The following is a 27,545-nucleotide window of genomic DNA, read 5'->3' on the forward strand; positions in this document are numbered from 1 at the left end:
GTGCCAGGTTTCTCTGATAACGAGCATTATTTGGCTAAGGGAGCAGCTAGGAGAGTAAGGAGGAGAGCAGGTTGTTAGGCCATTTGAGGTCCTCCCTGGTTCAGATGTCAAGGCAGCACATATGATGGGGTCCTAACTATAGGCTTTCCACGACAGCACCGCCAGAACTTTTACAATATACTTACTATATCAACATGGATTTTTTTCATAACATCAGAACACAGGTATTCTTAAGCAAAGGAAGTTCTGTAATGGGCCATGAAATTTGTTATTAACATAGCATCTGGAAGCAATGAAGATGCTTGCTTAGCATATCTGCAGGTTGGGATTCTGTTTTGTAGGATGCATTATGCATCCAATCCATCTAATCCAATGACCAGCATTGTCTCTATTAACTAGGATGTCTCCAAGAGCTAGAATACACAGGTCTAGGAACACAGGGGTTGAAATAGAATTGACCATTGTATAAATTACTTCCAGAGACCTACTGGAGAAATGTGTTTCCTTTTGCTGAATCCCTAAGCTCTGTTGGAGTAGGTGCCTTAGTACCAATGGGAGAAGGGGATGCTTTAACCAAGTGACACAGTAAGGTTTCCACTGAACCTGCTGAAATTGCAACTCTCTCTCAGTCTCCTGGGGCTCCTCATGCTGGCTCCCTCACTCTCTAACTTATCATGTTTGAAAGCCACAGGATAAACAACTTATGTTATTAGTTGTACTGTGCTTGCATGCCTGTTATGTAATTAGGACTTTGTTGTTTTATGCCATTGCATGTAATGCACATTACATGCACCAAGCTGGGCATGTGAGACAGTTTGGTTTCGGCAATGACCCACTATTGCCTACAACCCCTTTAAGAGAAAGAAGCACCTGATCAGCTAGCCCTACTTAGCTAAATAGGTCTGATCTGCTTGGCCTTAGTTCTGCTTAGATAGCCCTGCTCAGCTCAGCCTTGGTTTGGCTAGCTCAGCCCTGATGGCCTTGGTTTGGCTCAGCTCAACTCCACATTGTTGTGGGTTTTATAAGTTCTGAGAGGGAGGAAGCATTTCTGAGTGCTCTTCATGCACATTGTAAGCTCCAAGAGGGAGGAAGCACCTTGTGATGCTTCTAGAGGTCCGTGAGCTTACCTTGAACTCAGCAATAAACATGACATCGGTGCTTCACATCTTTAACTCTTTGTACCTCTGTTTGACCCACCTTCAGAAGAGGAAAGAACCTCACAAAACAGGACTATAGCCTCTTAAGCTAATCTTTGTGACTTAGGCCTTTTACTTTATATTTATTTTTATAATTTTATTGTCATAGGTGTCTGTGTGCACTAGACTTCGAAAAAGAGAGAAAGCAGCCTCTCCCCATAATCCTCAATGAGGTATAGTCACGCTGCAATCCTTTTTCTATTTCTCCTTCTCAGTCCCAGGAGCCTTCCCATCAGGATTTTGGGCACAAGCACACACATGAACAGCATATTGATTTCAAGTCACCAGGGGCAGGATTTGTACCATGATTGGTCATGTGGAATCTGGCTTCATATGTAAGCACTTAAGCACTGTGCTACCAGCGGCTCACCTTAGGACCTTAGTACAAATTATAGCCAGCCAGAGGGGTGCAGTGTGGAGCTGACTTAGTGTGGAGCTTGAGCAGCAGACTGAAGTGTATCAGATGTCTCTGGTACCTACACATCACATCCTCTCAGCCCACAAAGTTCAACAGTGTAGTGCAAGCTCAGACTTACCTCATGCTGACTTACATCATGGTGCCTTACAGTTTCTCTGGAAAACTGCTCAGTCCACAGACAAATGCAGTTTGGAAGTGCAGGGTTAATTAATATCCCAGGAGTAATTATCAATCAATGGGGAATAGGAGTCAGTCAGTAAATGCTCCTATTTCTTATTCCTCAGATGAACAATTCTGGGAGTATAGTATAGGCTTCTCAGGTGGTCCTAGTGAAACTGAGCTCCACTGCTACCATGTTCACCTTGACAGCATAACCCTAATACTGCACCTTAATTAAAATAAAAAATAAATGTATATCAGTCAATATACATTTATTAAAAATACCCTACAGAAGAAGTGCTGGGCATAGCAGAGTATAGAAATGAGTGTAAGAAATGATTCCTGTCCTCACAGGTTTTAGAAAACTATCAGTTATTCATACTTTTAGTATTAGACATGTTCATGTTTACAGTAAAGAATTACATTCAGGGACCAGCAGTTAGTGTAATGGCTATGTCACTGAACTCCCACGTAGTCGACTGTGGTTCAAGTCCCAGACCTGGTGACTTAAATTCAGGCTGGGCTCATGTGCGTGCGTGCCCAAGATCCCGAGAGGAGAATGGAGGAGAAGGGATTGCGGTGTGGCCATCCCCCCTGGGGGGGTGATTTCTCGCTTTCTGTCTCTCTGTCTCTCTCTGTCTGTCTGGCAAGCGCACACGCCCTATAGCAAAAACCTCTCCAATAAAAAAGAATTACATTCATAGAGTTTAAGAATTCCAATTGCTAGTTAATAATCATATTAAAAAAATAAAAAAAATTCTAGAAGTTATTATGCAGTATTTTTTAGTCTAAGATTTATTGACTCAAGATAGAAATTTACATGTTACCTTCACCATGAATTTAATATACTTAGAGTTTTTATTCAAATGAAATGATTTTTATTTAAAATTTTAATACAATTCTGTGTGAAATCAAATACCAACTTCTTTATAGATGTTTTGGTTTCTTTTAAACATCATTTATATATTTTTATAAGCCTTGTCTTCTGGTCTCTCTACTGCTTAGAGTGATATCAGATTCTTGGTTTACTCTCAAAAGATAGCAAATACATGCACTATTTCAACACTTTCTTGCACTAAGTTCTAAAGCAAAGTAAAGCAGGATGTTTTAATAGACTTCAGGTGTAGGCACTGCCATGTTAGTGGATGGGGTGTCATCACTCCTGCATACGGAATGGCCCTCTTGAGGCCCAGCAGATGTCATATTCTTTCTTTATATTTAATTCGGCATTGTCCTTCTGGATGGAGGATACCCACTGAACGCTGAGGGTGCTAAAAACAGAAATACAGAAGAAATATATAGATTAAGAGACATAATTCAACAGTTTCAGACCTATAGTTTATTCAACTATAATTTTCTCTAAACAGTAGAGTTTAGATTTTGAAGGCTGCATTCACAATTATATGTGTATCTTCATATGTATATATGAAGTATGTATCTTCATACATAGATATGTACTCTTTGGGAAAGAAAAGTTTTGTGCCATTTTCTAAGGATGCATGCCCCTTCCAAAGCCAATCAAACAAATAAGAATCCAATATATTAGCAAAAATGTGCTTGCTTTTACAAAAGATTGAATTGGACCTCTCATGAATGCTCAAAAGGAAATGGGCCTACAGTCAGAATCAGAACACTGCTGCTCCCAGTCATGATCCTTTAAAAATTTCTAGTGTTTCCTATTGTTTGGTTCATAGGCGAGGGAATTGAGACTAATTTTTTTTTTTTTTTTTAAGAGAGAGATTTTTGCCTTCTCCCTTCTCCTCTCAGGATCCTGGACATGTACACACATGCACCTGGTATGAGTTTTAAGCTGCTGGGTTTGAGGTTTGAACCATAGCCAACTACATGAGAGTCCAACTATGTAACCATTATGCCATCTGCTGGTCCCCATAGACTAAATTAATTTCTTAAGACCCTCTGAGGTAAAATAGAACTCTGGGTTGTTGCAAAATTAGCATTAGGAAGTCAAACATTTGATTTTTGCTACTACGGTAAGTAAATTCTTTTGGAGACAGTTGTCCATTGACTTCTCTACTTTTGACAACACTGTTTAGAACACAACCAGACCACCCATTTTCTCTATCACCTAAAGGAGTTCAGTGATTTGAAAGTCACTTCCTGCACTTTTTTTTCTCCTCATTTTCCAGTTTATTGAAAGAAGTTCAATAACTGAACAATTATTTTTAAAGAGAGATTTTTGCTACAGGGTGTGTGTGCCTACTGGAAAGACAGGGAGATAGAGGGAGACGGAAAGCAAGAAATCACCCCTCTATCCCCCAGGGGGATGGCCATGCTGCAATCCCTCCTCCATTCTTCTCTTAGGATTTTGGGTACTCACACACATGCCCATGTGTGAGTTTTAAGATGCTGAGAACCCTAACAATGATCAACTATGTGAGAGTCCAGCGACATAACCATTACACCATCTGCTAGTCCCAATAATTGAACAATTTTAATTGATCTTACTCTTCCAAAATAAGAGTCATAAAGGAAATGCTGTTTGAGATGGGAATTCATTTAGACTGTACTTCTTACAAATGGAGATACATTTATATTTTAAAATGTTCTTAGTACTGTCAAAACATAAATAAGATATGTAGAAATAGTGTAAGGGATTAAATACAGTGAACAGAATAAGCTAGGAAGAAAGTGCTAGGAAAAATCTTGTCTAAAGAACTGGCTAAAATTTCTGATCTCCGTGGATTTAACAAATGTCATCCTTCTAATCTAAAAAGACATCCCTGTGCACTCTTGCTGGTGGGAAAATAGTTGAATATTCAGTCAGTCATGGGCAAAATTGTGACATCTGACTTGGTGGATCAGGAACTACTACTTGGTGTCTGCAAAATCTGGCTCTGATCTTCATTTTGTCAATAACACAGTAGGTATTGGAGGACTTTCATGAAGGGTGTTTTGACACTGTAAGATTTTGAGAACTCTTTATCATTGATGTTATTTGTACTCAAATATTAAGTGCAAAAGAAATGTATGACTATCTGCACTCTATAGTAGAGACAGAAATATTGGAGGACATAAAAGCAGTAAAATAGTTATGGATGCTGAAGAAAGTGTGGAGGAGGGGAGAAGGGGAAAGTATAGGGAAGGAAATCAGGGAGAACAAATAGAGAGGCATGACATTGTGGGACACAGAAATGGTTTATTACCTGTTAATGATAACATGTATAGTATTCTCTTACTGGACTGATATAAGAAGTATTTCACATTTGGTAACTTCTCTTTACAAGCCAAATGATATATAGTGATCCAATGTTTAAAATAATAATAATAATAATAATAAATAAAATAATAAAAAAGAAATGTATTTGTAAGTAATAAAATACTTTTTATGTCATTTATTGAAATATCATCCAAGAGTTTGATCCCTCCATACATTATATCAAGAGTAAAACAAAGCACAAAATGTTATGTGACGAACCCTGAGATTATAGTGCTTCTTTTCTGAGCATCAACCCCAATTTAAATAGCATGTTTTATCCAGTTTTCAAAATATTTGGAATTAAACTGAACTTCCCTTTATTTCTTATGGCAGTGATCTTCAAAGTGTGGCATCTAGGCCAACAGCAACAGCACCACCTGGAACTTGTTAGAAATGCAAATTCTGAAGTCCCTTCCCAAAACAATTGGATCAGGAACTCCAGGGATGGGGCACAAGAGTGTGTGTTCTAGGGACCAGCAGTTAGCGTAATGGCTATGTCGCTGGACTCCCACGTAGTTGACCATGGTTCGCATCCCGGACCCAGTGGCTTAAAACCCACGCCAGGCGCGTGTGCGTGCGTGCCCAAGATCCCGAGAGGAGAATGGAGGAGAAGGCCATCCCCTCTGGGAGGTGATTTCTCGCTTCCTGTCTCTCTGTCTCTCTCTGTCTGGTGAGCGCACGCGCCCTATAGTGAAAGGCCTCTCGAAAAAAAAAAAAAAAAAGAGTGTGTGTTCTAGTGAGCCCTCCAGGTGATTCTAAGACTCTTGCCATTTTAAGAACCACTGATCCAGTAGAACAGATCTAACAGAGGAGTTAAATGATTGGATTTTCAATGGTCAGAGTTAGGAAAAAAGTCATGGCTTTTTCATTTCTGTTCACCGTTTTAACTGTTGGGTTAGTTTTCTTCCATGTCATTGCTTTCCAAAACTATCAAAAATTATGACTTGCATTCAAAACTAATGGTTCGCTTGTGGACCTATATACATTCCTTTCCAAGGAAATAAACCAAAGTCAAAGCCATGTGTATTTAACTCAAGGAAAAGGGTCAAAGTTGATAAATTTATTGAGCAGCTCTTAATAATAAAAGTGATACAAAACATTTCCACGAGGTCCTGGCCATGTGTTAACAAGGCCCATATATTAGACCCAGAATTAAGGTGCCTGAGTATCTTCTCAGTCTAATTCTGTCTAAGTGGCCTGTTAAGATCAGGCTAAGTGGGGACATCAATTTGATCATCTCTAGTAATTAAAACCAAGGGGTTAGGGTTTATATCAAATTTGAATATAATTATAATATTTGTAATTCTGAAAATACAGACCTGTTTTGGTACTGGGTCCAGGAGACTACAATCATATTTATATAGCAATAAAATAACACATACTTGAACCTCCAACAAAGCAAACCACCTGAAAGAAAAATATAAAATTGTTATTCGGTTGTAAAAGATGAATACATATCTACCAACAGAGAGTATTTCAAAAGCATCCATATTTCAGAGCAAATACGCTCTTCTTTATAATATAACCTTTTACTATTAAAAGGATAGAGTACATCTACCTGTGACCTGGTAGTTAACAGAGCCAATTATGCTTGCTCTCCTACCTTATCACCACCTAACGTCATGTGCCCTCGTAGAACTCTGCAAAGTCCCTCACCATGTGTGGCCTCTTGACCTTGGAACTCTGTAACTATGAGCTAATTAAAACTTATGCAGACCCAGGCTGGCTCCATGGCCTACTGATTAAGGGATTTAGACCCCACGTGACTAACTGCATAGTTAGAGCCTTTGCCCCAGTGGCTCGAAAAATATGCCAAGAGCATGTGCATATGTGCCCCAAATCCCAAAGGATGGAGAAGGAATTGCACTGTGACCATACTCCATGTGGGTGCTTTCTCCCCCTCTCTCTCTGTCTCTGTCTGGCAAGCACACATGTCCTCTATAAAAAAATTCAAAATCAATGATATAAGTCACCTAGATTCAAGTATTTTTGTTATTATTGACAGAATGGCTAAACCATGTATAATCCTACAATACCTTTCTATATTACAAGTAGCATTTGTGCGTCTGTATCTTTTATAGACTACAGTCTTCACACAGGAATTATGTCATTTTTTTTTTAAAAAAAAGGAAAAGATTTTTGCTATAGGGTGTGTGCGCTCCCAAGAGACACAAACAATAACAGAGAGGCAGAAAGTGAGAAATCACCCCCAGGGAGATGTCCATATCACAATTCCTTCTCCTCCATTCTCCTCTCAGGATTTTGGACAGGCATGCACACGTGCCCAGCATGAGTTTTAAGCTCCTGGGTCCAGGACTCAAACCATGGTCAACCACATGGGAGTCCAGTGACGTAACCCTTACCCCATCTGCTGGTCCCAAACCATGTCTCTTTATTCATCTTTGTATCTTCAATGTTTGTTGATAGAATGATCTGACATTCCTATTAGGTAATTACAGTATTCTCCCTTTATAAATGTTTTTAAAACACCTTAGCTATATTTTATTTCAAATGAAATTTGGAACAATCTAAGTGTTGTAATAATCCACTTGGATATCACATTAGTTCTTCAGGAATATTTACAATGCACATTTCATTCTACTTATTTATAAATGTTAAATATAATTTATTTCAAGACAGTATCAATTTCAATGAAATAGAACATGACCAATATTTTCTGATTCAGATAAAGTGTGATTCCAAGAAAAAGCAATCATGACAACTTGATTTGCAGGTTCAGAATTTCTCACAACTAAGTTTTTCTCAAATTTATAGCAAATTAGAACAGTGAAATAACAAAAGTGAAATAACAAGAGTCAGCACTATCCTTCTTCCTTAAATAACACCAAAACAGAATAAAATTCATAGTACAGGAGAAAGATCCCAAGAGAAAGAAAAGAAACTACAGTTGGTATTATTTATATCAGCGGTGGGGAAACCTGAGGAAGAGTAGGATGAGGGAAACGTAGTCTGGAGCTAAGTTTTGGATTTATTAGACACAACTTTCTAGAGTACATTAAGATGTCCAGTGAAGATGATGAGTGGAAGCTGAGTATATGAGCCTGGTATTTAGGAGGGATTCACTCAGGACTGGGGATATGAAAGACAGAAATATAAGAGTCATCACTATTCAATTATTTAAAGCTATGGGGCAAGATGGGACCACCTGGGGAATCAGTAAAACAAAAATGATCAGAGGGGCAACTTCATAGTGTAGCAGTTAATTACATGCATAGAGAATTGGATCCCACATGTCTGGCTGAGGTGTGAATCCCAGCCCTGCTGGCTTAAAGAACATAGGGGCGTGCATATGTGTGTGCTCAAAATCTTGACAGGATGGAGAAATGAAAGAAAAAAGATTACACTATGATCATGTCCCATTGCAGTGTGCTTTATTTCTCTCTCTCTGGTGAGTGCACTCACCTGCTCACAATACAAATTAAAAGAAAAAAAATGAAAGATAAAAAATAAAAATCTAAGGACATAGTTCTAGGACATTCCAAAATTTGAAGGTCAAGAAAGTGTGGAGGATGAGCAAAGGACACTGAGAAGTAGCCAGAGGGTAGAATAACAAGAGAAGTAGTGTCTCTGAAGCCGAAGAAGCAACTATTTCCTGGAAAAGGTAGTAAGCCTCTCTACTAAGAGGAAAACATGATCAGGAGCACTAACACATGAAGTTAGACATTAACGCTCCCACTTCATAAAATAACCACTTTTTCTCAGTACTTAGTCTCTTCCTGCAAGTCAATTAGATGAGGTCGTTCTTCTAGATAACTAAACTGACATCTTCTGTTCGGTAGAATAAGCGGTGACTGCATTATTCAGCGTTTACTTGGCAGTGCTAGAAACACACTGGCTAATTTTGCATGTATAAATGATAGAACTTTTACTGGTCCCATGCTTTATTGAAACATATACTATATTCTTATCATTGTTGTAAGTCCATCTTTACTATAAGATTCCTCTAGACCAGCATAGTGATTGCCAGCTTCACTGAGCTCAGCATCTGAGGGTAGGAGATCCTTGGCACTCTTCCTTTCAAATTCCCAGAGGCACTGAAACACATGATAAGGAAAAGTAAGCTTTTTGAGGCGCAGTGTAAGAGCCATTCCAGTGAAGAAGGTACAGAGGGTTAACCCGTCCCAAGACATAGACTTAGAAGGGGTTCTGGAACATGTAGGATCCAGCTGGAGAAACATGGCAGGTGCATGTGCACAAATGCCCAAAATCCTGAGAGGAGAATGTACAAGGGATTGCAGCATGGCCATCCCCCCTGGGGGATGATTTTTAATTTCTTTCTCTCTCTCTGTCTCTGTCTGTCTCCAGTGAGTACACATAACCCACAGCAAAAATTTAAAAAAAAAAAAAGCAAGTTGCTTATTACATGTAGAAGGTGAGGTGAGGAGAGATGGAGGTGAACAGAGCAGAAGGAGCTGGTTCATGGAGGGCTGAATGTGTCACATGACAGTCTTGAGCTTTTTATCCCGAAAGTGCTGCAGAGCCAGTGAGTGGATTCTACTAAATAAAAACCTATACCTAAGTGTGAAAACAGGGTTTCTGTAAGCATTATTTCACACAGAAAGTTCTCAATAAATACCTCCTCCATCATTAAAAGGGTTTGCTGAGCAAATAAGTAATGTAAACAAGAACAATATTCAAAAGCTGTTTTAAGAGCATGATTCTGAACATTTTAGAAATATCATGTATACATATATATATACATATATATATATTTTTTTTTTTTTGGAGAGGTTTTCGCGTGCACTCGCCAGACAGACAGAGAGACAGAGAGACAGAAAGCGAGAAATCACCCCCCGGGGGGATGGTCACGCCACAATCCCTTCTCCTCCATTCTCCTCTCGGGATCTTGGGCACGCATGCACATGCACCCGGCGTGAGTTTTAAGCCACCGGGTCCGGGACGCGAACCGCGGTTGACTACATGGTAGTCATAGCCATTACACTAACTGCTGGTTCCCGAAATATCATGTATATTTTTATTAGAAATATTTAGAAATGGTTATCAAAGACTGAGGTTTGGAGGAATTGGGAATTGTTAGTCACAGAACAAAATTTCTGTTAGACAGGAAGAATAAGTTCAAGAGATAAATAGTTTAAGAATAGTACATCATGGTGACTATGTTTAATATATGGCATCTTTAAATATTGCTAAAAAATGTAGATTTTAAGTGTTTGTACTACCAAAAAAAATGGTGAGATAATGTGTATGTTGAGTTTGATTTAGCCATTTCACAACATATAACTATGTCAAAATCATATAATTTTTATGTGTCAATTAAAGTAAATAAACATTTTCAAAGTTCAAGCAGAAAAAATACATATGTTAAAAAATCTGTAGAGGAAGTAGAATGAAACAAAGGAGTGATAATTTTAAAAATCAGAAATACTACTTGCTTATTCACTAAAATAGTTCTTCAAAATAATCTGTAAGGTAACATTTCCTGAATTAATTTTAGTCTTTGTGATGTTCTTAAAAATGATAACATTGAATTTCCCTTAAACATAAACTATAGGATGGGACCAGCAGATGGTGTAGCAGTTATGTCACTGGACTCCCGCATAGCTGACTGCAGTTTGAGTCCCAGACTCGGTGCCTTGAAACTCAAGTCAGGCATGTGTACATGGGTGCCTAAGATCCCTGGAGGAGAATGGAGAAGAAAGGCCATCCCCTCTGGGGCTGATTTCTCACTTTCCTTCTGTCTCTGTCTCCCCAGTGAGGGCACACACTATAAAACAAAAACAAAACCAAACAAACATAAACTATAGGATTACCAGGTGGTATGGTGGTTAAGGTTCTGGATCCCACAAGACTGGCCACGGTTTGAGTCCTGGACCTGGTGGCTCTAAAATCTTGTGGGGCAAGTATTCATGCATGCCCAAAATCCTAGGAGGAGAATGGAGAAGAAAGGATTGCTATGTGGCCAACACCTTTGGGGGGTGATTTCTCATTTTCCCTCTTTCTGTCTCTCTCTGATGAGTACACACACCCTACAGTAAAAACCTTTAAAAAAAGTCTTACTATTAATATTACATTTAGCATTAGTTTAATCATTTGCTATCTTAGCTAAGGGAAAAGTAAAAAGAATTAATAACACGGTAATAAAATATGTACTAAAACTATGACTTTCTCCAAATCCAAATATTGAGATTTGAGATATTCTAGTAGAACTGCCTTAATATTTTTTTTTTGCAAAGGCAAAAACTTTAATACCATTGTAAAAACTTAAAAAACAGTGTTTTAATCGATGTGGTGGCGTTATTCCCATGACCTGACTGGCAGCTTCTGGGAAACCAAAGTCTTTGGGTTCCGGGGGGAGTACGGTCGCAAAACTGAAACTTAAAAGAATTGAGTCGCAAAGCTGAAACTTAAAGGAATTGACAGAAGGGCACCACCAGGAGTGGAGCCTGCAGTTTATTTTGACTCCACAGGGAAAACCTCACCCGGCCTGGACACAAACAGGATTGACAGATTGATAGCTCTTTTGCAATGGCAACCCCCCAAAACAAACAAACAAAAACAGTTTTTTAAGTTTTTACAATGATATTGAATTTTGGTTGGTGTTTACATTACTAAACTGATATATAGTTTATATATATGTAAATATGTATGCATCTGTGACTTTAAAATGTTTTAAGTCAAAGAAAATAGGCTTCATAAATTGGTACATTTACAAAAACTCTTCAGAAGTACTTGAGCTCTGTTCATATCAGGAATTTTTTAAAATACTTCTAATGTCAAAACAGTGAGAATAATGAGGCATATTACTTATAACAGATTTGTTTTTTACACTTACATGAACAACATTACACTTCTACAAATAAAGCTCATTAAAATATAAACATGTTGGAAATTTCTTAAATACTTAGTACTTGCATATTTTCCCTGTTTATAAATAGATACTTGTACAAGGAGAGCTTCACAGCCATTGAGAACACAAAGTTCTGCAAAACACATTGTTAGTAATGTATATGGGGAGATAGAAAAGGCAACAATATAAGATAACAACATAAGGTAATACAGGATGAAACAGAGGAAACAAAATTCAGAGTCGGGAGAGCACCTGGAGTAATCAACATTGACTTTATATGGAGGAGAAACTTGAGCTAGATCCTAGCTTTATGTAGAGTGAGGGCTTTCCAGAGCCAGTAGATAACATGATTAAAGGAAGAAATGTACTTTTCTGTAGTTAGGGGGCAATAAGTGAACTCTCTGGGGAGGGCATGCCCAGATGTATAGAAAGGTACAACAAGCTATCAGATTACAGAGAGCCCAGGGTTCTTTGAGAAGTTTGGCCAGCAGGCAGTGTTGCTGAGTCTTAAAAAGAAAATGACAATTATAGTTAATTACTTAAGGAAAATTAATCTGCATGTAGTAAGTAAGATGAATTGAAAGACGAGACAATAAGAACCAGGGAGAAGAGCAAAGAAATGATAACAAATCACCTGATGCTGAAGCCATGAAGACTGGTTTAAGAGGAAATGAACATGGAAGTCCAGGAAAAGGGAACAGTAAAGGATAATGCCAAAGTCCAGGGTTTAGAGAATAATGATGAGTCTAAAAGAAACAGAGAGTACTCAGGAATGCTAGGATTGGGGAAAATCTATTGTTTTAATTCTAGATGTCTGGATTTTGAGACTGAATCATTCTTTCAGATTTAGAGATAAATCTCTCTTGCTTCCTCCTAGAAGTCTTTGAAGGCCATGCCAACACGAGCTGGAAAACTATCACTGCTGCCAGAAACAGGGCTCTGAAGTATATTCCTAGTTGCTACCAGCTGCAGCTTATGAAAATAGAATGATCTGCCCTGGAATTCAGAGAAGGCAGCATACATACTTTCAGAGGCATCATTCACTGAAGCATAGCTATTCAAGTTAAAGGGAAAGCATGTTTCCTACAACAAAGAGCATACTTTACACTACCATTATCAGATTAAATGTCCACCCTCTTAATCATGTTACAATGGCTCAGCACTTGAATTTTAGGGGGGTATAGTCAAATTATAAGAGTTTCATACCCCCAAATCACTATTAAATCAAGTGCCATGAAACCTTTATTTTATGATTTCCTCTAAGACTTGAATAGTTTTTAAGTCCTATACTAGGTCTCTGTCTTGTATATGGTATTAATAAGAACCTAATGTCATTCTTTTGCATGATATTGTATTCCTGGGATCACTTGTTAAAGACTTCTTTCCAATCAAATAGTCTTTTTATCCCAACAAAAATTATTTGGTCTTTGCTATGTTTTGAACATGTTCTCCCAAATTTCACATATTCAGGTTTGGTTTCTATTGTGATGGCATTAAGAAAGTGAAAACGTAATTCGGTTATCAAATTACAGATGAGGTCTTTGTCAGGTGATTAGGATTAAGGTCATCAGGCTGGGGCCCCTGTGATTCTTGGTGGGTTTATAAGAAAAGGGACTGAGCACACGGACACATGCTCTGCTTGTTCTGTCTCACCACTTGATAATCTGTGCCACCTTGGGACAATCCAGAGAGTCCTACAGCAAGAAGGCCCTTACCAAAAGTGGTCCCTGGATTTTGGACCTCCAAACTCTGAACAGACCTCTATTATTTATAAAATATCTAGAAGTAGGTATTTCTGCTATTAGCAACAGAAAAGAGTTAAAAAAAAAAAACACATGAATTTATTTCTGGGATCTTTATTCCATTCCATTGGTCTATTTGTCTGCTTTTATGCCAGTACCATACACTGCTTTGATTACTAAAGCTTTGTAGTAAGTTTTGAAGTCAGGAAATGAGTCATCCAGCTTGGTTTTTCTTTTTAAAGAGTGTTTTGGATCCTTAAGGTCCCTTAAAATTCCACATGAATTTTAAGATGGGTTTTTCTGTTTCTGGGGAGGAAAATCATTGAGATTTTGATGGGGATTACATTGAATCTGTAGATCTCTTTGGGTAGTATTGACATCTTAACAATATTAATTTTTCCAATCCATGAACATGGAATGCGTTCCTATTATATTTATTTATGTCTTCTTTAATTTCTTTCAGCAATGTAGCTTTCATTGTATAAGTCTTTCATCCTCTTGGTTTAACTAATTCCTAAGTATTTCTTGCTTTTGATGCTGTTGTAAATGGGATTGCCTTCACAGTTTTTCTACATTGTTCATTGTTAGTATATAGAAATAAACTTATTTTTTGTGTGTTGACTTTGTATCCTGCTACTTTGTTAAATTCACTTATTAGTTCTGACATTTTTTTTGGTGAAATTTAGGGTTTTCAATATATATGATCATATTATCTTCAAACAGAGATAATTTTATCTCTTTCTTCTCATCTGAAGTGAAATGTCCTTTACTTCTTTTCCTTGCCTACTTGTTCTGGCTATAACTTGCAGTATAATTTTAAATAGAAGCAGCAAGAGTGGGTATTCTTATCTTAATACTGAGTATAAAAAAATTTTAAGTCTTTCATAATTGAATATGATGTTTGTTGTGCATTTTGCAATTTTCTTGCTCAGTTATGTTGAGATTATTTCCTTCTAGATCTAGCTTAATAAAAGTTTTTACCATGAGAAGGTATTAACTTTTGTTAAATGCTTTTTTTTTTGCATCTATTATAATAACTGTGTAGTTTTATTAATCTCATCTGTGTCCTTTCATTTCAACTTGAAGAATTCCTTTTATCATTTCTTGTAAAGTATATCTAGTGGTGATTAATTACCTCAACTTATGTTAGTCTGGAAAAATCATTAGCTTTGCCAGATAAGGTACTATTGGTTTGTAGTTTTTTCTTTCAATTTAAATAAACTATTTTCTCCTGGTCTAAATATTTCTTCTGAGAAATTTGACAATAGTCTATTTATAATCCCCTTGTATATAACAAGTCCCTTTTTCATGCCGTGTTCACAATTATCTTTGTCTTTAACTTTGGAAAATTTGATTGTAGTATGTCTTGGTGAAGTCTCTTTGGGCTGAACCTCTTGGGAACATTTAAACTTTATAAGTCTACATATCTCTCCTAAGGTTTGGAGAATTTTTAGCCTATAATTCTTTAAATGTGCTTTTCTCTTCATTTCCCTCTCTCCTTCTTCTGAGACTTACATAATGCATATATTGATTCAGTTAACAGTGTCCCATAAGTTCTATAGGCTTTTTTATTTTTTAACTCTTTTTCATTATTCTTTTATTACCTCCTCAGATTGGATAACTTCCAAAAAAAAAAAAAAAAAAACTGTCTTCAAATTTGCAGATTTGGTTTCCTGCTTGATTGAGTCTGTCTTTTAAAAACTCTCTGTTGTATTTTTTATTTCATTTACTTGATTCTTCAGTCCCAGGATATCTGCATGATTCTCTTAAAAATCATTTCTCCCTTTGATGAGCTTCCTATTTGGTTTGTATATTGTTGTTCTGATTGACTGTTGAGTTGTCTGTTTTCTCTTATATGTCATTTAACTTCCTTAGAATAATAACTTCGAAATATTCTTCAGAAAATTAATAGATTTCTATTATGTTTAGGTTAGCCACTGGAAAAGTATTGTGTTCCATTGGTGGTGTCATGTTTCTGTGTGTGTTTTCATGTTTCATGTGACCTTGCAACAATATCTACATATATGACGAAGCAATAACCTTTCTGAGACATAGACTGGTTTTGGTGGGAAAGGATTTGTATGTGGATACAGGGATGCCAACTGGATGGGTGTGGTAATATAGTCTCTGTGCAGCTTAGGATGTGGAGATCTGTGGCAGCAGAGGGGGTGGCAAGGGTTTTGAGGTTCTGGGTATCAAAGGCTGCTGTGGTTTTCCTGTTCTTCTTTTCCCTAGACTCCTAAGACTTTGGGGATATCCTAGTCAAGCTGATTCCTTTTGGCACTGAGTTTATCACATAAACTGAAGCACTAGGTTCCAGGGCCAAGGCACTTTTGTGGCATTCTCCATGGTGCTGATATTCAAGACACAGGCATTCAGAGCAGCATAAAAGACGAGGTCCTAGGCTCGAGGGTGTGCAGAAATTCTACAGTGCCTGTGGCAGTGGGTGGGACACATACTCATTATGGCAGTGGGTGGCACCACTGCGTGAGACACAGGCATGGTTGTCTTGTTTTGTGTATATTCCAAATAAATAAAACTCACTTTTAAAAGTAAAAACTATTTAGAAAGTTATTAACTGATGGATGCCTTTGGTTGCAAGTGACAGAAAATTTATTAGACTGATTTCTATGTCGAATAGAATACACTGATAGATGTATCTGTAAAACTCAGAGCTGGTGTCCACCTCAGGAAGAAGTTTCTCTGGCAATTCTGTGATGTAATTGTGAAGCCACTTCCCCTGAGCTACTTTGCTTTATGTGCTAAACTTCACCCTAACATTATCTGATATGTTTGTCTCAAAATAGTTGCCAATAGTTTCTGAAGCCAAGTGCCTCTTCATTCACATCCTGGAAATAATTATTTTTGACTCAGAAGTCATAACAGAAATCTTGATAGTTAACTGCCCTTCTCAAAACATCTGTGAATACTTAAACCCTTTGCTATGGGAAAGGCAGAAAGAGACAGGGATGAAATATGCTGACTAGCTTAAGGTAAAGTCCTAACTCTATGGACCCTGCAATAGAATTAGCACCCCAGAATCTCACAAATATCTAAATAAAAATTAGGACCATTAAAAAAGAAGAAGGCATTATGTCATAGGGAAATAATAACCTATGGGCAATATTGTGATAGAGTATGGTTTGAATTCCAGTTCTCTTTTCCTAGGAATGAAACTCTTTCTGAATAGTGGAGATGATTTAATAAAGAACAGTCACTTAGTATGATGAAGTAAGCAAGCGCAGGGTGGAAAAAAGAATACCTAGCTGAAAATGTCCTTTCTCTCAATAGATACATATTCTATCCAAGAATTCTGAATTTAAAAAGTGTCTGGAGATCTATTTTGTAAATAAAAGTAAAGGGCAGTCCTTTTTTGAATTATTTTTGTCAAAAAAGAACATGTTTTATTTTATAAACACCTGGGCCTAAGTATCAAAAGTCACTCTTCAACTGTTTCCTCTGTTGTTGACAAACTTAAATCTTAGCCTTACTATGGAATATCAAAATGAAATGGTCAGGATAGCAATGACTGAATTTTACCAGTAGTTTCTGTGCTTCTTTGAGTGAGCAATTGCTTCTTAATAAAGCAGTAAGAAAAGAGAATGTATGGCTAAAAATTCATATGAGATTCTGGCAGCTTTTCTGACTCTTGGAGTTAACTACATTCACCATTCCAAACCTCATTTCTAACCCCTTTTTGTATACCCTGAAGGACATGTGCCCACTATAGTGAAAATGTTAGAAAACAATTATAAAACTAAATAAAGTTTAATGATATTTAATAACTGGAGTTGAAGAGATGCATTTGTTTATGTAACAAATACTTCAGAATAAATTAAATCCATGGGGATGTGAATTTGCTCATTCCCAAAGGCAATTAGTTATTTCTAAGTATAAACAGGACAGAGCTACTTATAGCACTTCTTAAATATAGGATTATGCAAAGATATCTTACTGAAAAAAGCATAATCATTAAAATGACATTATATTTACCATAAATATATAAAAACAAATGAACACAGAGCTTCTCAAATCCAAATATATACTTTTGTCTTGCTAACATTAACATATAGCACATTAAATTCCTCCAGGCGTGTAAACATTTTTTTTCCTCCTTACCTCAGTAAGATGTGCTTTATCTTTTCTTCTTAAAAAATGATGCATTTCTTTACTCTGGGAGAGGCATCTCCATCAGGATCCTCACCCTCTGTTCCCCCCTCAGCCTCAGAGAGCATTGGCATATGCCTGCATGTCCCGCATGTACAGTCAGACCTCAGGACATGAATCTGGGACCTTCCCATACAGCTTCAGCGTCACAAAGCTTTCTTTGAATTACTGCTGTACAAACATGCCTCAGCAGACATGCTTTCTTCTGTGTTACTTATTGATCATTTCCATCTAGTCCAAAAGCATTTTCTAATCTCACTTCTCCCAAATTCCTATTGTAGTTGTTGCATACATAAGTCATCTGGCATTTTTCTTATCTTATGCTAAGTAGGGCTTATCTGTCATGTTGCTTATGTCTTATCTCCCCAAACACATTCAAAGTAATTTGGGAATGTTATGTGTCTTTGAATCTCCCAGTTTTTAACAATGCAACTTGAGTTAGAATATAAGCTCCTTGTAGGAAAGGGTTTTCCAACATAACTCCTAGAATCCTACCCTGATATGTAACATACATTCAACAGTTTCTGAATGAAAGTATAATCATATTAATTCTAGATGCTGAATGGATGTTTGTTAGGTTGAATCACAGTGTTGCGAACTGACTGTTAGCTAGACTTATACTTTTAATTAACTCTCCAATTCTGTGTGATTTTCATTAGTTATTAAAGAGAAGGCCATAACTTTGTGGTCTAGCGCTACCCTAGAATACTTGGAGGATTCAAACACAAACAAAAAAGAGCAAATCACAGTGTCTATTCCTGAGAATCCATGCTTAATTTTCACCTCTCCAGTATTTTAGCCTTATTCTGATTATATCCTCACCTTATCTATGCATGCTTTTGTAAACTGGTCAGTTGCTAATAATTAGAATTGTTTCACACTGGAGTTTAACCCCTACCAATTCACACAATCAGACAGTCAGCAGGCTTAAAAGAATCAAGCTTGTTGGCTATGGTGTACATTCCAGAGAGGTGGCACATCTTTTTGTGATAAAATCATCAGCTCTCAGGGACACCCACTGAGAGAGGTTTTTCCCTGTCTTATTCATCAATCTAAATCTCAGTTTAAAATGAGATTATTCTCTATAATGAGACTTCATTTTTGCATGCTACTATTTCTGAAGAAGTCTGATAGTTCATGCTGCTTTTTCCTCAAAGTTTTCCTGTAAAACCATGAGACTTCTCCAGCAACAGAATTACTGTGAAGATTTCCCTTTATGTGCCACAAGAAAGTGTCTGCAAAGGGTTCCTCCTCCAAACCTGTTCTTTAAACATCCACTAGTAGGAGGAGAAACTATATTTCTATATTTCTTCCATTCTGATTTGGGTTGTTAGCTGATGGTGGCACAGTGTGTTTATTTAGTGAATTAAGCAAAATCCTCTATGTTTACTTGTGACAATTCTACCTCGGTGTTGTCTGAACTCCAAGAGGTAGCAGCTGCAAGGCCGTAAGAGTATGGGTTTATTATGAACTTTGGACATCAGCTACATTACAGGCAACTCTGACTCATTGAGTATTTTGTACATGAGAAAATAAACTGGCTACTTATACATGAATTAAGAATGAGGGCAATTTTCTGAGGATTATACTAAGAATCTGTGGGATTAACTTTCTCATGGAAAGATCTCTTCTGGTATACATTGTCCAAATGAAATCATTGGCTTTCCTGATTAATTTTCTATTTTATTTCTTTTCAGCAACACAAAAGTTTCAGAAGTTGGCTATTTAAAATTGAAAAAGCAAAACAAAACAAACAAAAAAACCCCCAGAAAATTAAGGAATTTAAAAATGGAAAAAATAGTAAATTAGACCTAAAGATATTTTTAATTGGCTATATGTTTCAACATTTATATTTAACCTGTAGATTTTAGTTATACAATATATACCGTACTATACCTGAGACTCAAGAGTTTCCAAAGGAAAAATCTTATCCCCCAACTGCTATTTCCAGATAGCCCTATTTTCATAATCTCTTCCAGTCACTAGAGTCAAAGCCAAAGTTCAGTTTAACTCTTTCCTCTCTACTGATCCCCATTTCTAATAATCTTTAATATCTGTTAGAACCTATCACTCCATGTTTCTTGCATAGAATATTAGCAGGACTACATAATCTAAATCATGTCCAACCCTAATCCATTCTACACCAAACCTTTAATACCTTACTAGTACCTTGTGAGATGCATATAACCTCCTAAACCAGGTATCAAGTGGCCTTCTCAACTGGGTCAATGTGCCTTTTCAGTTTTACTTCTCACTATCTGTAATCAGGTCCCAATAACAGTCAATCTACAAACATCTAAATGACATACCATTGGGCGTAATGACTTTTTACTCATTCTGTTTCCTTAGGTTAAAAGGTCTTCCAGTTCTTCAAAGGTCACTTTCCTCAGGTAAGATCATCCTGACCAAAAGTTCCTTCCATCTTTAATCTACAGTATGATGCTTTTGTATCTCTCATCTTCATTTCTTAAATTTACTTATGAACTCGATGTTCTCCTTGCCCCACTAAGTTATCTCATAAGGGCTGAGAACATGCCTATTTCATATCCAAAGCCTCTATAGTACCCAGGGTACTGCCTTTCACATTGTAAGAGCTCAATACATCCTAAAAACATGAGGTTTCTATATAAATAAGATACTACTAATTGAGTTGTGGAGTCATAGTCCCCTTTATTATGCCCAATGCTTTCAAATTCTAGCAAATGTTTCTTAGCTTCAGAAGCTATCATTGAAGATAGTAATAGCTCTTCTTAAAAATAACAGTTATCATGAGATCCTTGACCACTGGCCTATGTTATATGCTTCATTACTAAACATTTCAGTCTGTGTTTTAAAATCTAGCTCAAGAGTCTCCAAACCTTGGGTTGCAGACTGATGTTGGTCCCTGGTCTATTGTGGGGCCAGGCTATGGACTGGTGCCAGTCCTGTAGCCTGTTGCCTGCCCCAGCCAGGCTGTGCAGTGGAAGGTGGGCAGCAGGCAAGTGAATGAGGCTTTGTGTTTGCAGCCACTTCCCATTGCTCATATTGCCATCTGGGTTCCACCCCTGTTGGATCAGTGGTGGTACTGAATTTTCAAAGGAGTGTGAAACCTATTGTGTGTGATTGTTTCACTGTACACTGAAATATGGTAGTGGAAAGAGGGTTCATGGTGGCTGTGATGTGTTTGTGTCATCCTGGAACCACCCCCGTCCTCCCAATCCATAGAAGGATTGTCTTCCACAAAGCTGGTCCCTGGTGCCAAGAAGGTTGGGGATTGCTTTTCTAGCTCAGTGTCAAATATGATTATAGTAAATCCTTTAGTTGTTATTGGGAATATATACAAAGTAATCTGAAAAAAGTAACAGATACTATTTTAGATCATTGAACTTAGTAGGCAACAAAAACTATATATTTGCTATTGGTCTAAGAACTATTTCTCTAAAGTGAAACTAATATGAGAGGCAAGATGAGCATGATAGTTTTTTTTTGTTGTTATTTTTATTGTTTGTTACACTATGCCCCTAAAATATCTGACACTCAATTACAATGTTCAGCTTTGGACTTGTTTGGTTGATAGCCTGTTTCCAATCTAAACAGATGGAATCCTCAACTAAAATAGCTTAAGAAATAAATAAGGGAATTTATTATCCAAAGGATTGGGAAGTAGATGAGTTCCTCAAAACTGTTGAGTTCAGTGATAGTTAGACCAGGTCCTTTCCATATTTCTGCTCTGCTGTCTATTGACTACACCATCAGATGCCTTATTCCTCTTGAACTTGCTAGTATTAACTGTTTTTTTGTTCAGGTCCCATGAGAAACAATGAAGGGGGTCTATCACTTAACCATAACAGGAAGTCTCTCCTTTCAGTATGATTGGCCAGTTTAAGTCAATGACCTACCTTAGGACAAACATTATTTCTAGGGAAATACCAGACACCAATTTACTAAGGTTTAAATTTCCAGAATAACTTCTAAAAGGAGAATAGAATTTCCATAGTTGGCTAAGACTAAAAACCACTTTAGATGAGGTATAAATGACTAAAAACATTTTGATACCAAAACACACACAAAACAGGAAAGATAAAATGGATGCTGTGGAGTAAGTAATAATTACAAATATGGATTGGCATTACTGTTCAAACAACATAAGATGGCTAACTTCTTAAATCAAGAAAACTACCATTTTTATAAATATAAGAATTAAAGCATTTGGAAATTCATTGAGTGGGATCTTCTTACAAATAGGTACAAAGTTTCTCCAACAGAATCATCTCCAGGGAAAAAATGAGACTTATTTAACGTGGATTGTACATTCTATGAAGTCAGGGGGATGACTGTTTCTCACTACACTACCCCTATCACTTAGAAGAGGGCCTAACACAGTAAGATATTTTAAAAAATCTAAGTCCTGGGACCAGCAGATATCGTAATGGTTATATCACTGGACTCCCATGTGGTTGGCTTCAGTTTGAGTCCCAGGCCCAAAAGTTTAAAACTCACGCTGGGTGCATGGGCATGTGTGTCCAAAATCCTGAGAGGAGAATGGAGGAGAAGGGATTGCAGCATGGCCATCCACACTGGGAGGTGATTTCTTGTTTTTTGTCTCTCTGGTGAGCACACATGCCCTTTAGCAAAAATCTCTTTAAAACACACACACACACACACACCAACACTATGTTCTGCTTAAATAAATAAACATAACATAAAAGTAATTTTCATTAAACAACAAACACTTGCACTAAAACAGGGTATGACAATGAAGAGGGGTCCTAGGTGCCAGATTACTTTAACTATAAAAGGTATCAAAGGATAGGTTTTAGAAAACCAAACCAACTCAGTTAACAAAAAAACACGTAGTAAATATTGCTATGCTTCAACTTGAAGATGTTATTCACCCCAATATATGTCCATGATAACATTACAGTCAAATAAATATTATTCTACCTTTGTTTTTAAAAGTATATAGCATTCAAGCCACTGCAATGATTCTTGCATAAAGGCTGAACATTGAACCATAAACCATACTTTTATCTGGCATCCAGAAATAAAATACTTTCTTCTCATACAGTCTTTTATCAGAAGCCACTTTAGCTATTCCCACAAAGACATTGCACAACACAGGCAAAGCAAAATAATAATAATATACTCTCCTAGATTTCCTTTTAGTTTGATAATGAAAAGAAAGGTCAACTCTTAGAGCTTTTGTCTTTCTACAGACTTTCTGGATATATGTGGCCTAGCTATCTCACTGACCTTCCAGGACACTGGTACTTCCCATTTCCAAATGCCAAGAAGTAGTCCAAGAAAGCAAGCTTCTCTAAATTTGCCTTTTCCCAGCGTTCCTGTGGGAAGAAAACATTTTTTTCCTAAATCAGTCTTACATAAATAAGCTTAACTTTATTTCTCTAGGCTAAAAATGACCTTGCACAGCTAATCCTTGCATATAAAGTTGTAGAGTTGCTCGTAATCTTTTCCAACCTGTTATTAATATCAGACACAATTGTGTTTGTAGAACATGAACTTATAAATGAAAAGGTTTAAGAAGGATTCTGTTAAGTAGTAAATATAAATGATAATGTAAATCAACTATAGAATTTACCTAAGAAGAGGAAGAATAGTTATTAATAAGGTCTGAGCTTCATCATAAAATCACTCTTGGTAATACATTCAGTAATAAGACACTGACAACCCTTCCTGTTAAAGAACGCCTGGGATGTAGAATGAATACATATGGTGTCATTTTCAACAGTTTTACCTAAAGGCAGAGAAGAAGGTTCTTAAGGTTCTGTTCAGTCCTGTAACTGCAATTCTAAGTGATAGCAGATCATGGTTTTAATTTGCTTCATTTTTATTTTTTATACTGTTTGGAAACATAACAGAAGCAATTGCTTTAGGAACATGAAATAAGTCTTTTTTCAGAACCAGGCATATTTACTTTAACACAACTTTCTAGTTTCAGATAAAATTTATTTTAAAATTGGAGGGGGACCAGCAGATGGTATAATGGTTATATAGCTGAACTCCCATGTAGTTGACCATGGTTCGAGTCCTGGACCTGGTGGCTTATGGTGGGTGTGTGTACATGTGTGCCCAAAATTCTGAGAGAAGAGGGAATTGTGGTCTGACCATCTTCCCTGGAGGGCGATTTCTCACGTTCTGCCTTTTTCTGTCTCTCTGGTGAGTGCACATGCTCTACAGCAAAAATCTTCATAAATCAATCAATCAATCAATCAATCAATAAAACTGGAGGAGCTTATTCCAAAAACTTTCCTATTTGACTTGCAAATGTTGTGTCATCTATATTGCAAATCTAATCTATACTTGTACCTAATTTTGTTCTTAGTTAGCAGAGAAGTGTGCTGTTTAATGATATACTACTAGTTAATTAATAAATTCATACTTCTAGCATAAAAATAGATTAAAAGCAAAGGATAATTTATATTGAAAGTGATGACTTACAGGTTTGAATGATTCTGGTTCAGGAAAGAACTTTGGATTTCTATGCAGCCAAAATGGAGACAACATTAACAAGTCACCAGAAGGAACAGTATAATTCTGTGAGAGAAAAATCAGTTCCAAGTCATTGTTTTTGAAATATGATTTAAAGAGAATTTGTGTTTCTAAAAACAATGCTACATCCATACTGTAGATGAAAATATAGCATATGGTAAAGACATATACAATTTATAATGGGTGGCATGAAAATCTAACTCTTTCCTAAGCAAGTAATTTGTATTTCCCACCTTGGGAAATGACTGATTCCTAATTCTTATTAACAATTACATCATATATATATATGTGTGTGTGTGTGTATATATGTATATATACACAATTACATCATATATATGTATGTGTACACATATATATATGTATATATACACACACGTACACACACACACACATATATATATGAAATGTATTTGGTTACATTAGAAGGAAATATTAGATAAATGTCAACATTTTAGAAACTACTATTAGTGCATTCTAATGCAGTTTTGATATTCAATGTTAAGGTTTATAGTCAGTGTTCTTGATGATGGAAACCATGGTAGATACTTAGACTGTAGACCAGAAAAAAATAACTCTGAGACAGGGACAGCAGCTATAGTATCTCTGAGGACAGAGCAGTGGGTGTCCTGTCCACGGGGACACTGATGGTAATGCCAGGGCAAGGGCAGTGGATTCTTCATCTTCTTTTTGTAATCTACCAATAATATTTAGGGCAGGAAGAATTTGAAGGCAATTGGTTAGGATGATACAGCAAAAAGCACATATTACGTACTTGTTTGGTCGGGTTCACATTTGAGGTTGCAGTGGTCATAGGACTGAGAATAAACAATGGGTTTCCTCACGCAGCAAAGTCTTCGTTCTCTTTCCAGACTTAGATTGTCATTTTTATGATCTATTAACTATATCAAGAACTAAAAAAAATTTCCTAAAATCTCCCTATCATTACCATGTTCAGGAACCCCAGGATTAAAAGATCTCCCAAATTGTGCAGTTGCTAAAAAGCTATGAACTCTAATGGGGAATCTAGGATGGCAAAACAAAAGGCAAGGTATGCAGGACACGGGAATTGGGAAATCATCTGCCGAGAACATGTATGTTGATGTGCTTGATTGAGCCAATGCACAGTGTATTTTGGATGGAAAATTCATATGTGTGTTGTGATGAGAAAAAAAATTTATAATAAAAAACAAAGTATAAAAAAAAAAAAAAAAAAAAAAAGCTATGAACTCTACTGAGCTGAAGCTATGTACTAGGTAATTCCTATTGACAGTCATAAACTACATCTATTGAACCCTGTAAAATTTTGAAATGTCCTCCAAATATTTGCAGAACACTTACTTTAGGCTTACATAATCAAAACATAATCACCTTACGAGAAAAAAGATGACAGTTCACAGTAGCAGGTGTGGATTATTGGGTGGTGTTATCATTTTTCAACCTGTTGACTTCAGTAGGTGCTGAGAGTTGCTTGTGGTTTGGCAACTTCAGTACCAAGAGCATTGGGGGGAGATCTTAAACTGGGAATAGAATTAGACTTTTGTTGGTGCTTTCCTACTATCTTTGCAGTAGAAGGAGACCTGTGAGGTCTCAATCCTATCGGTTCAATTTTTTTTTTTTTTCCTTTGCTGGAACTGAAGCTGGAGAGGTCCTGAATGACTCTGAAAACAATCACAAAGGGCCCTGATGTAAATTTAGGGCAGGGCTGGGGGAAGTCAGGGGATAGGCCTCCAGGCTGGATGACTGCTGCCTTTTCCCTTCCCACCCACAGTCCTCTTCAATTACTGCTGACCTGTGATTATGACATGGAGACTGCAGACTGCTATAGCCTACAGATGAGGCTGGCAGAGAAAAGGACACTTCTAGATACTCAGTAATAGAATTAACATAGCCAACAGGGGAAAGACAAGACGTTCCCATGGCATAGAGGCAAATGCCAGACTGATGAAGGGCAGAAAGGAAAGTTAGAGCTAGCTGTAATCAAATAAGCCCTCTGGACCAGTGGATATCATCATGCCCAGTCCAAGTAGTCCTTATCTTTGACTACATAACAGAAGAAGAGAAAGATCAAGAGAGAGACCGTCATAGGGCCTGAACATAGGTAACTGGCAATAAGAAATCACAACTTCTCTCTGCTGCAATAACCTTATCCTTCAGATAGACAGAATTAAGTCTGGCCAACTCACCTCATGGGGATATAGTAAGGCCAAATAAGCTTCATCTACTAATCTGGAGTTGAGGTTTCTTTGAAGAGGTGAAAACAGGACTCTCTTGTAACTCAAGAGAGTTACTCAAGAGAGGTAAGTGGGTGCATAGAATGTAAAATCTTGAGGGGGAGGAAAGAAAAATCTTACAAAGGCAAAGCATCTACAAAGGAAAAGATCATGGAAAATAAATACCTACACATGGGCTTCAAAATTTTTCACCAGAATAAACTTGTATAATTTCATTTTTTCCATGAACTTTTTGAAGTCCTCTTGGGTAAAAGGAGGTCCAAAGCACACAGCTTCTCCTCTGAGCTCTTGGCTAGAAGCTTTGCTGGTTAGTCAGTTACCACAAAGTTTTTGTTTTTGTTTATAAAGAGAGATTTTTTTGCTATAGCATATGTGCATGCGCTTGCCAGAGAGACAGAAAGTGAAAAATCACTCCCCAGTGGGGAGGAGAGGTGGGAGGAGATGGCCACACCACAATCCTTTCTCCTCCATTCTCCTCTTGGCATTTTGGGCATGCACACACACTTGCCAGGTGTGAATTCCAAGCTGCCAGGTCGAGGACTCAAACCATGGTTGGCCATTTGAGAATCCAGTGGCATAACCATTAGGCCATCTGCTGGCCCCCCCAAAAAGTATATTAAAAAAACAAAAAATTTAGTCATTTGTATAGTAAAAACTGAGCTCTACAAAAATTTCAGAAAAATAGAACTTCAAAAGAAAACAGCCAGAGTTCTAACACCCAAAATTCTTCACTAGTAGGCTGAAATCTCTTCCAGTACTTTAACCTAATAAAATGCTACACCATTTGTTGGCCTCTAAATAATCTATTTTTAATAATAAAATTTTGTTCTCTTAACATTATAACAGTACTATTTTTTTTTCTTTTTCTCATTATATATTCATTGTGAATAATTTCCCTCTCAATAGCTGTTTACTCTTTCTTCGGGTAAATTAAACTGTAACAAATTTGGGACCAGCAGTTAGCGTAATGGCTATGTCGCTGGACTCCCATGTAGTTGACCGCGGTTCGCGTCCCAGACCTGGTGGCTTAAAACTCATGCTGGGCGTGTGTGCATGCGTGCCCAAGATCCCGAGAGGAGAATGAAGGAGAAGAGATT

At 37.1% G+C, this 27,545-nt stretch overlaps 1 protein-coding gene across 1 annotated transcript in view; it reads right to left on the bottom strand.

Annotated features, from left to right (window-relative positions):
* Nucleotides 1-2,634: 2,634 nt before the first annotated feature.
* CYP39A1 (cytochrome P450 family 39 subfamily A member 1) overlaps nt 2,635-27,545 on the bottom strand; it is an 83,433-nt gene continuing 58,522 nt past the window's right edge. Inside the window, exons 9-12 of the mRNA XM_006149083.3 lie at nt 24,167-24,262; nt 22,961-23,049; nt 6,310-6,397; nt 2,635-3,044 (exon numbers count right to left, since the gene is read on the bottom strand). Coding sequence (XP_006149145.1) covers nt 2,973-3,044; nt 6,310-6,397; nt 22,961-23,049; nt 24,167-24,262 — 345 coding nt within the window. The 3' untranslated portion in view covers nt 2,635-2,972. The remainder of the gene's footprint in view (nt 3,045-6,309; nt 6,398-22,960; nt 23,050-24,166; nt 24,263-27,545) is intronic.

This window comes from Tupaia chinensis, unplaced genomic scaffold (genome assembly GCF_000334495.1).
Source record: "Tupaia chinensis unplaced genomic scaffold, TupChi_1.0 Scaffold000252_1, whole genome shotgun sequence".
NCBI classification, from domain to species: Eukaryota; Metazoa; Chordata; class Mammalia; order Scandentia; family Tupaiidae; genus Tupaia; species Tupaia belangeri.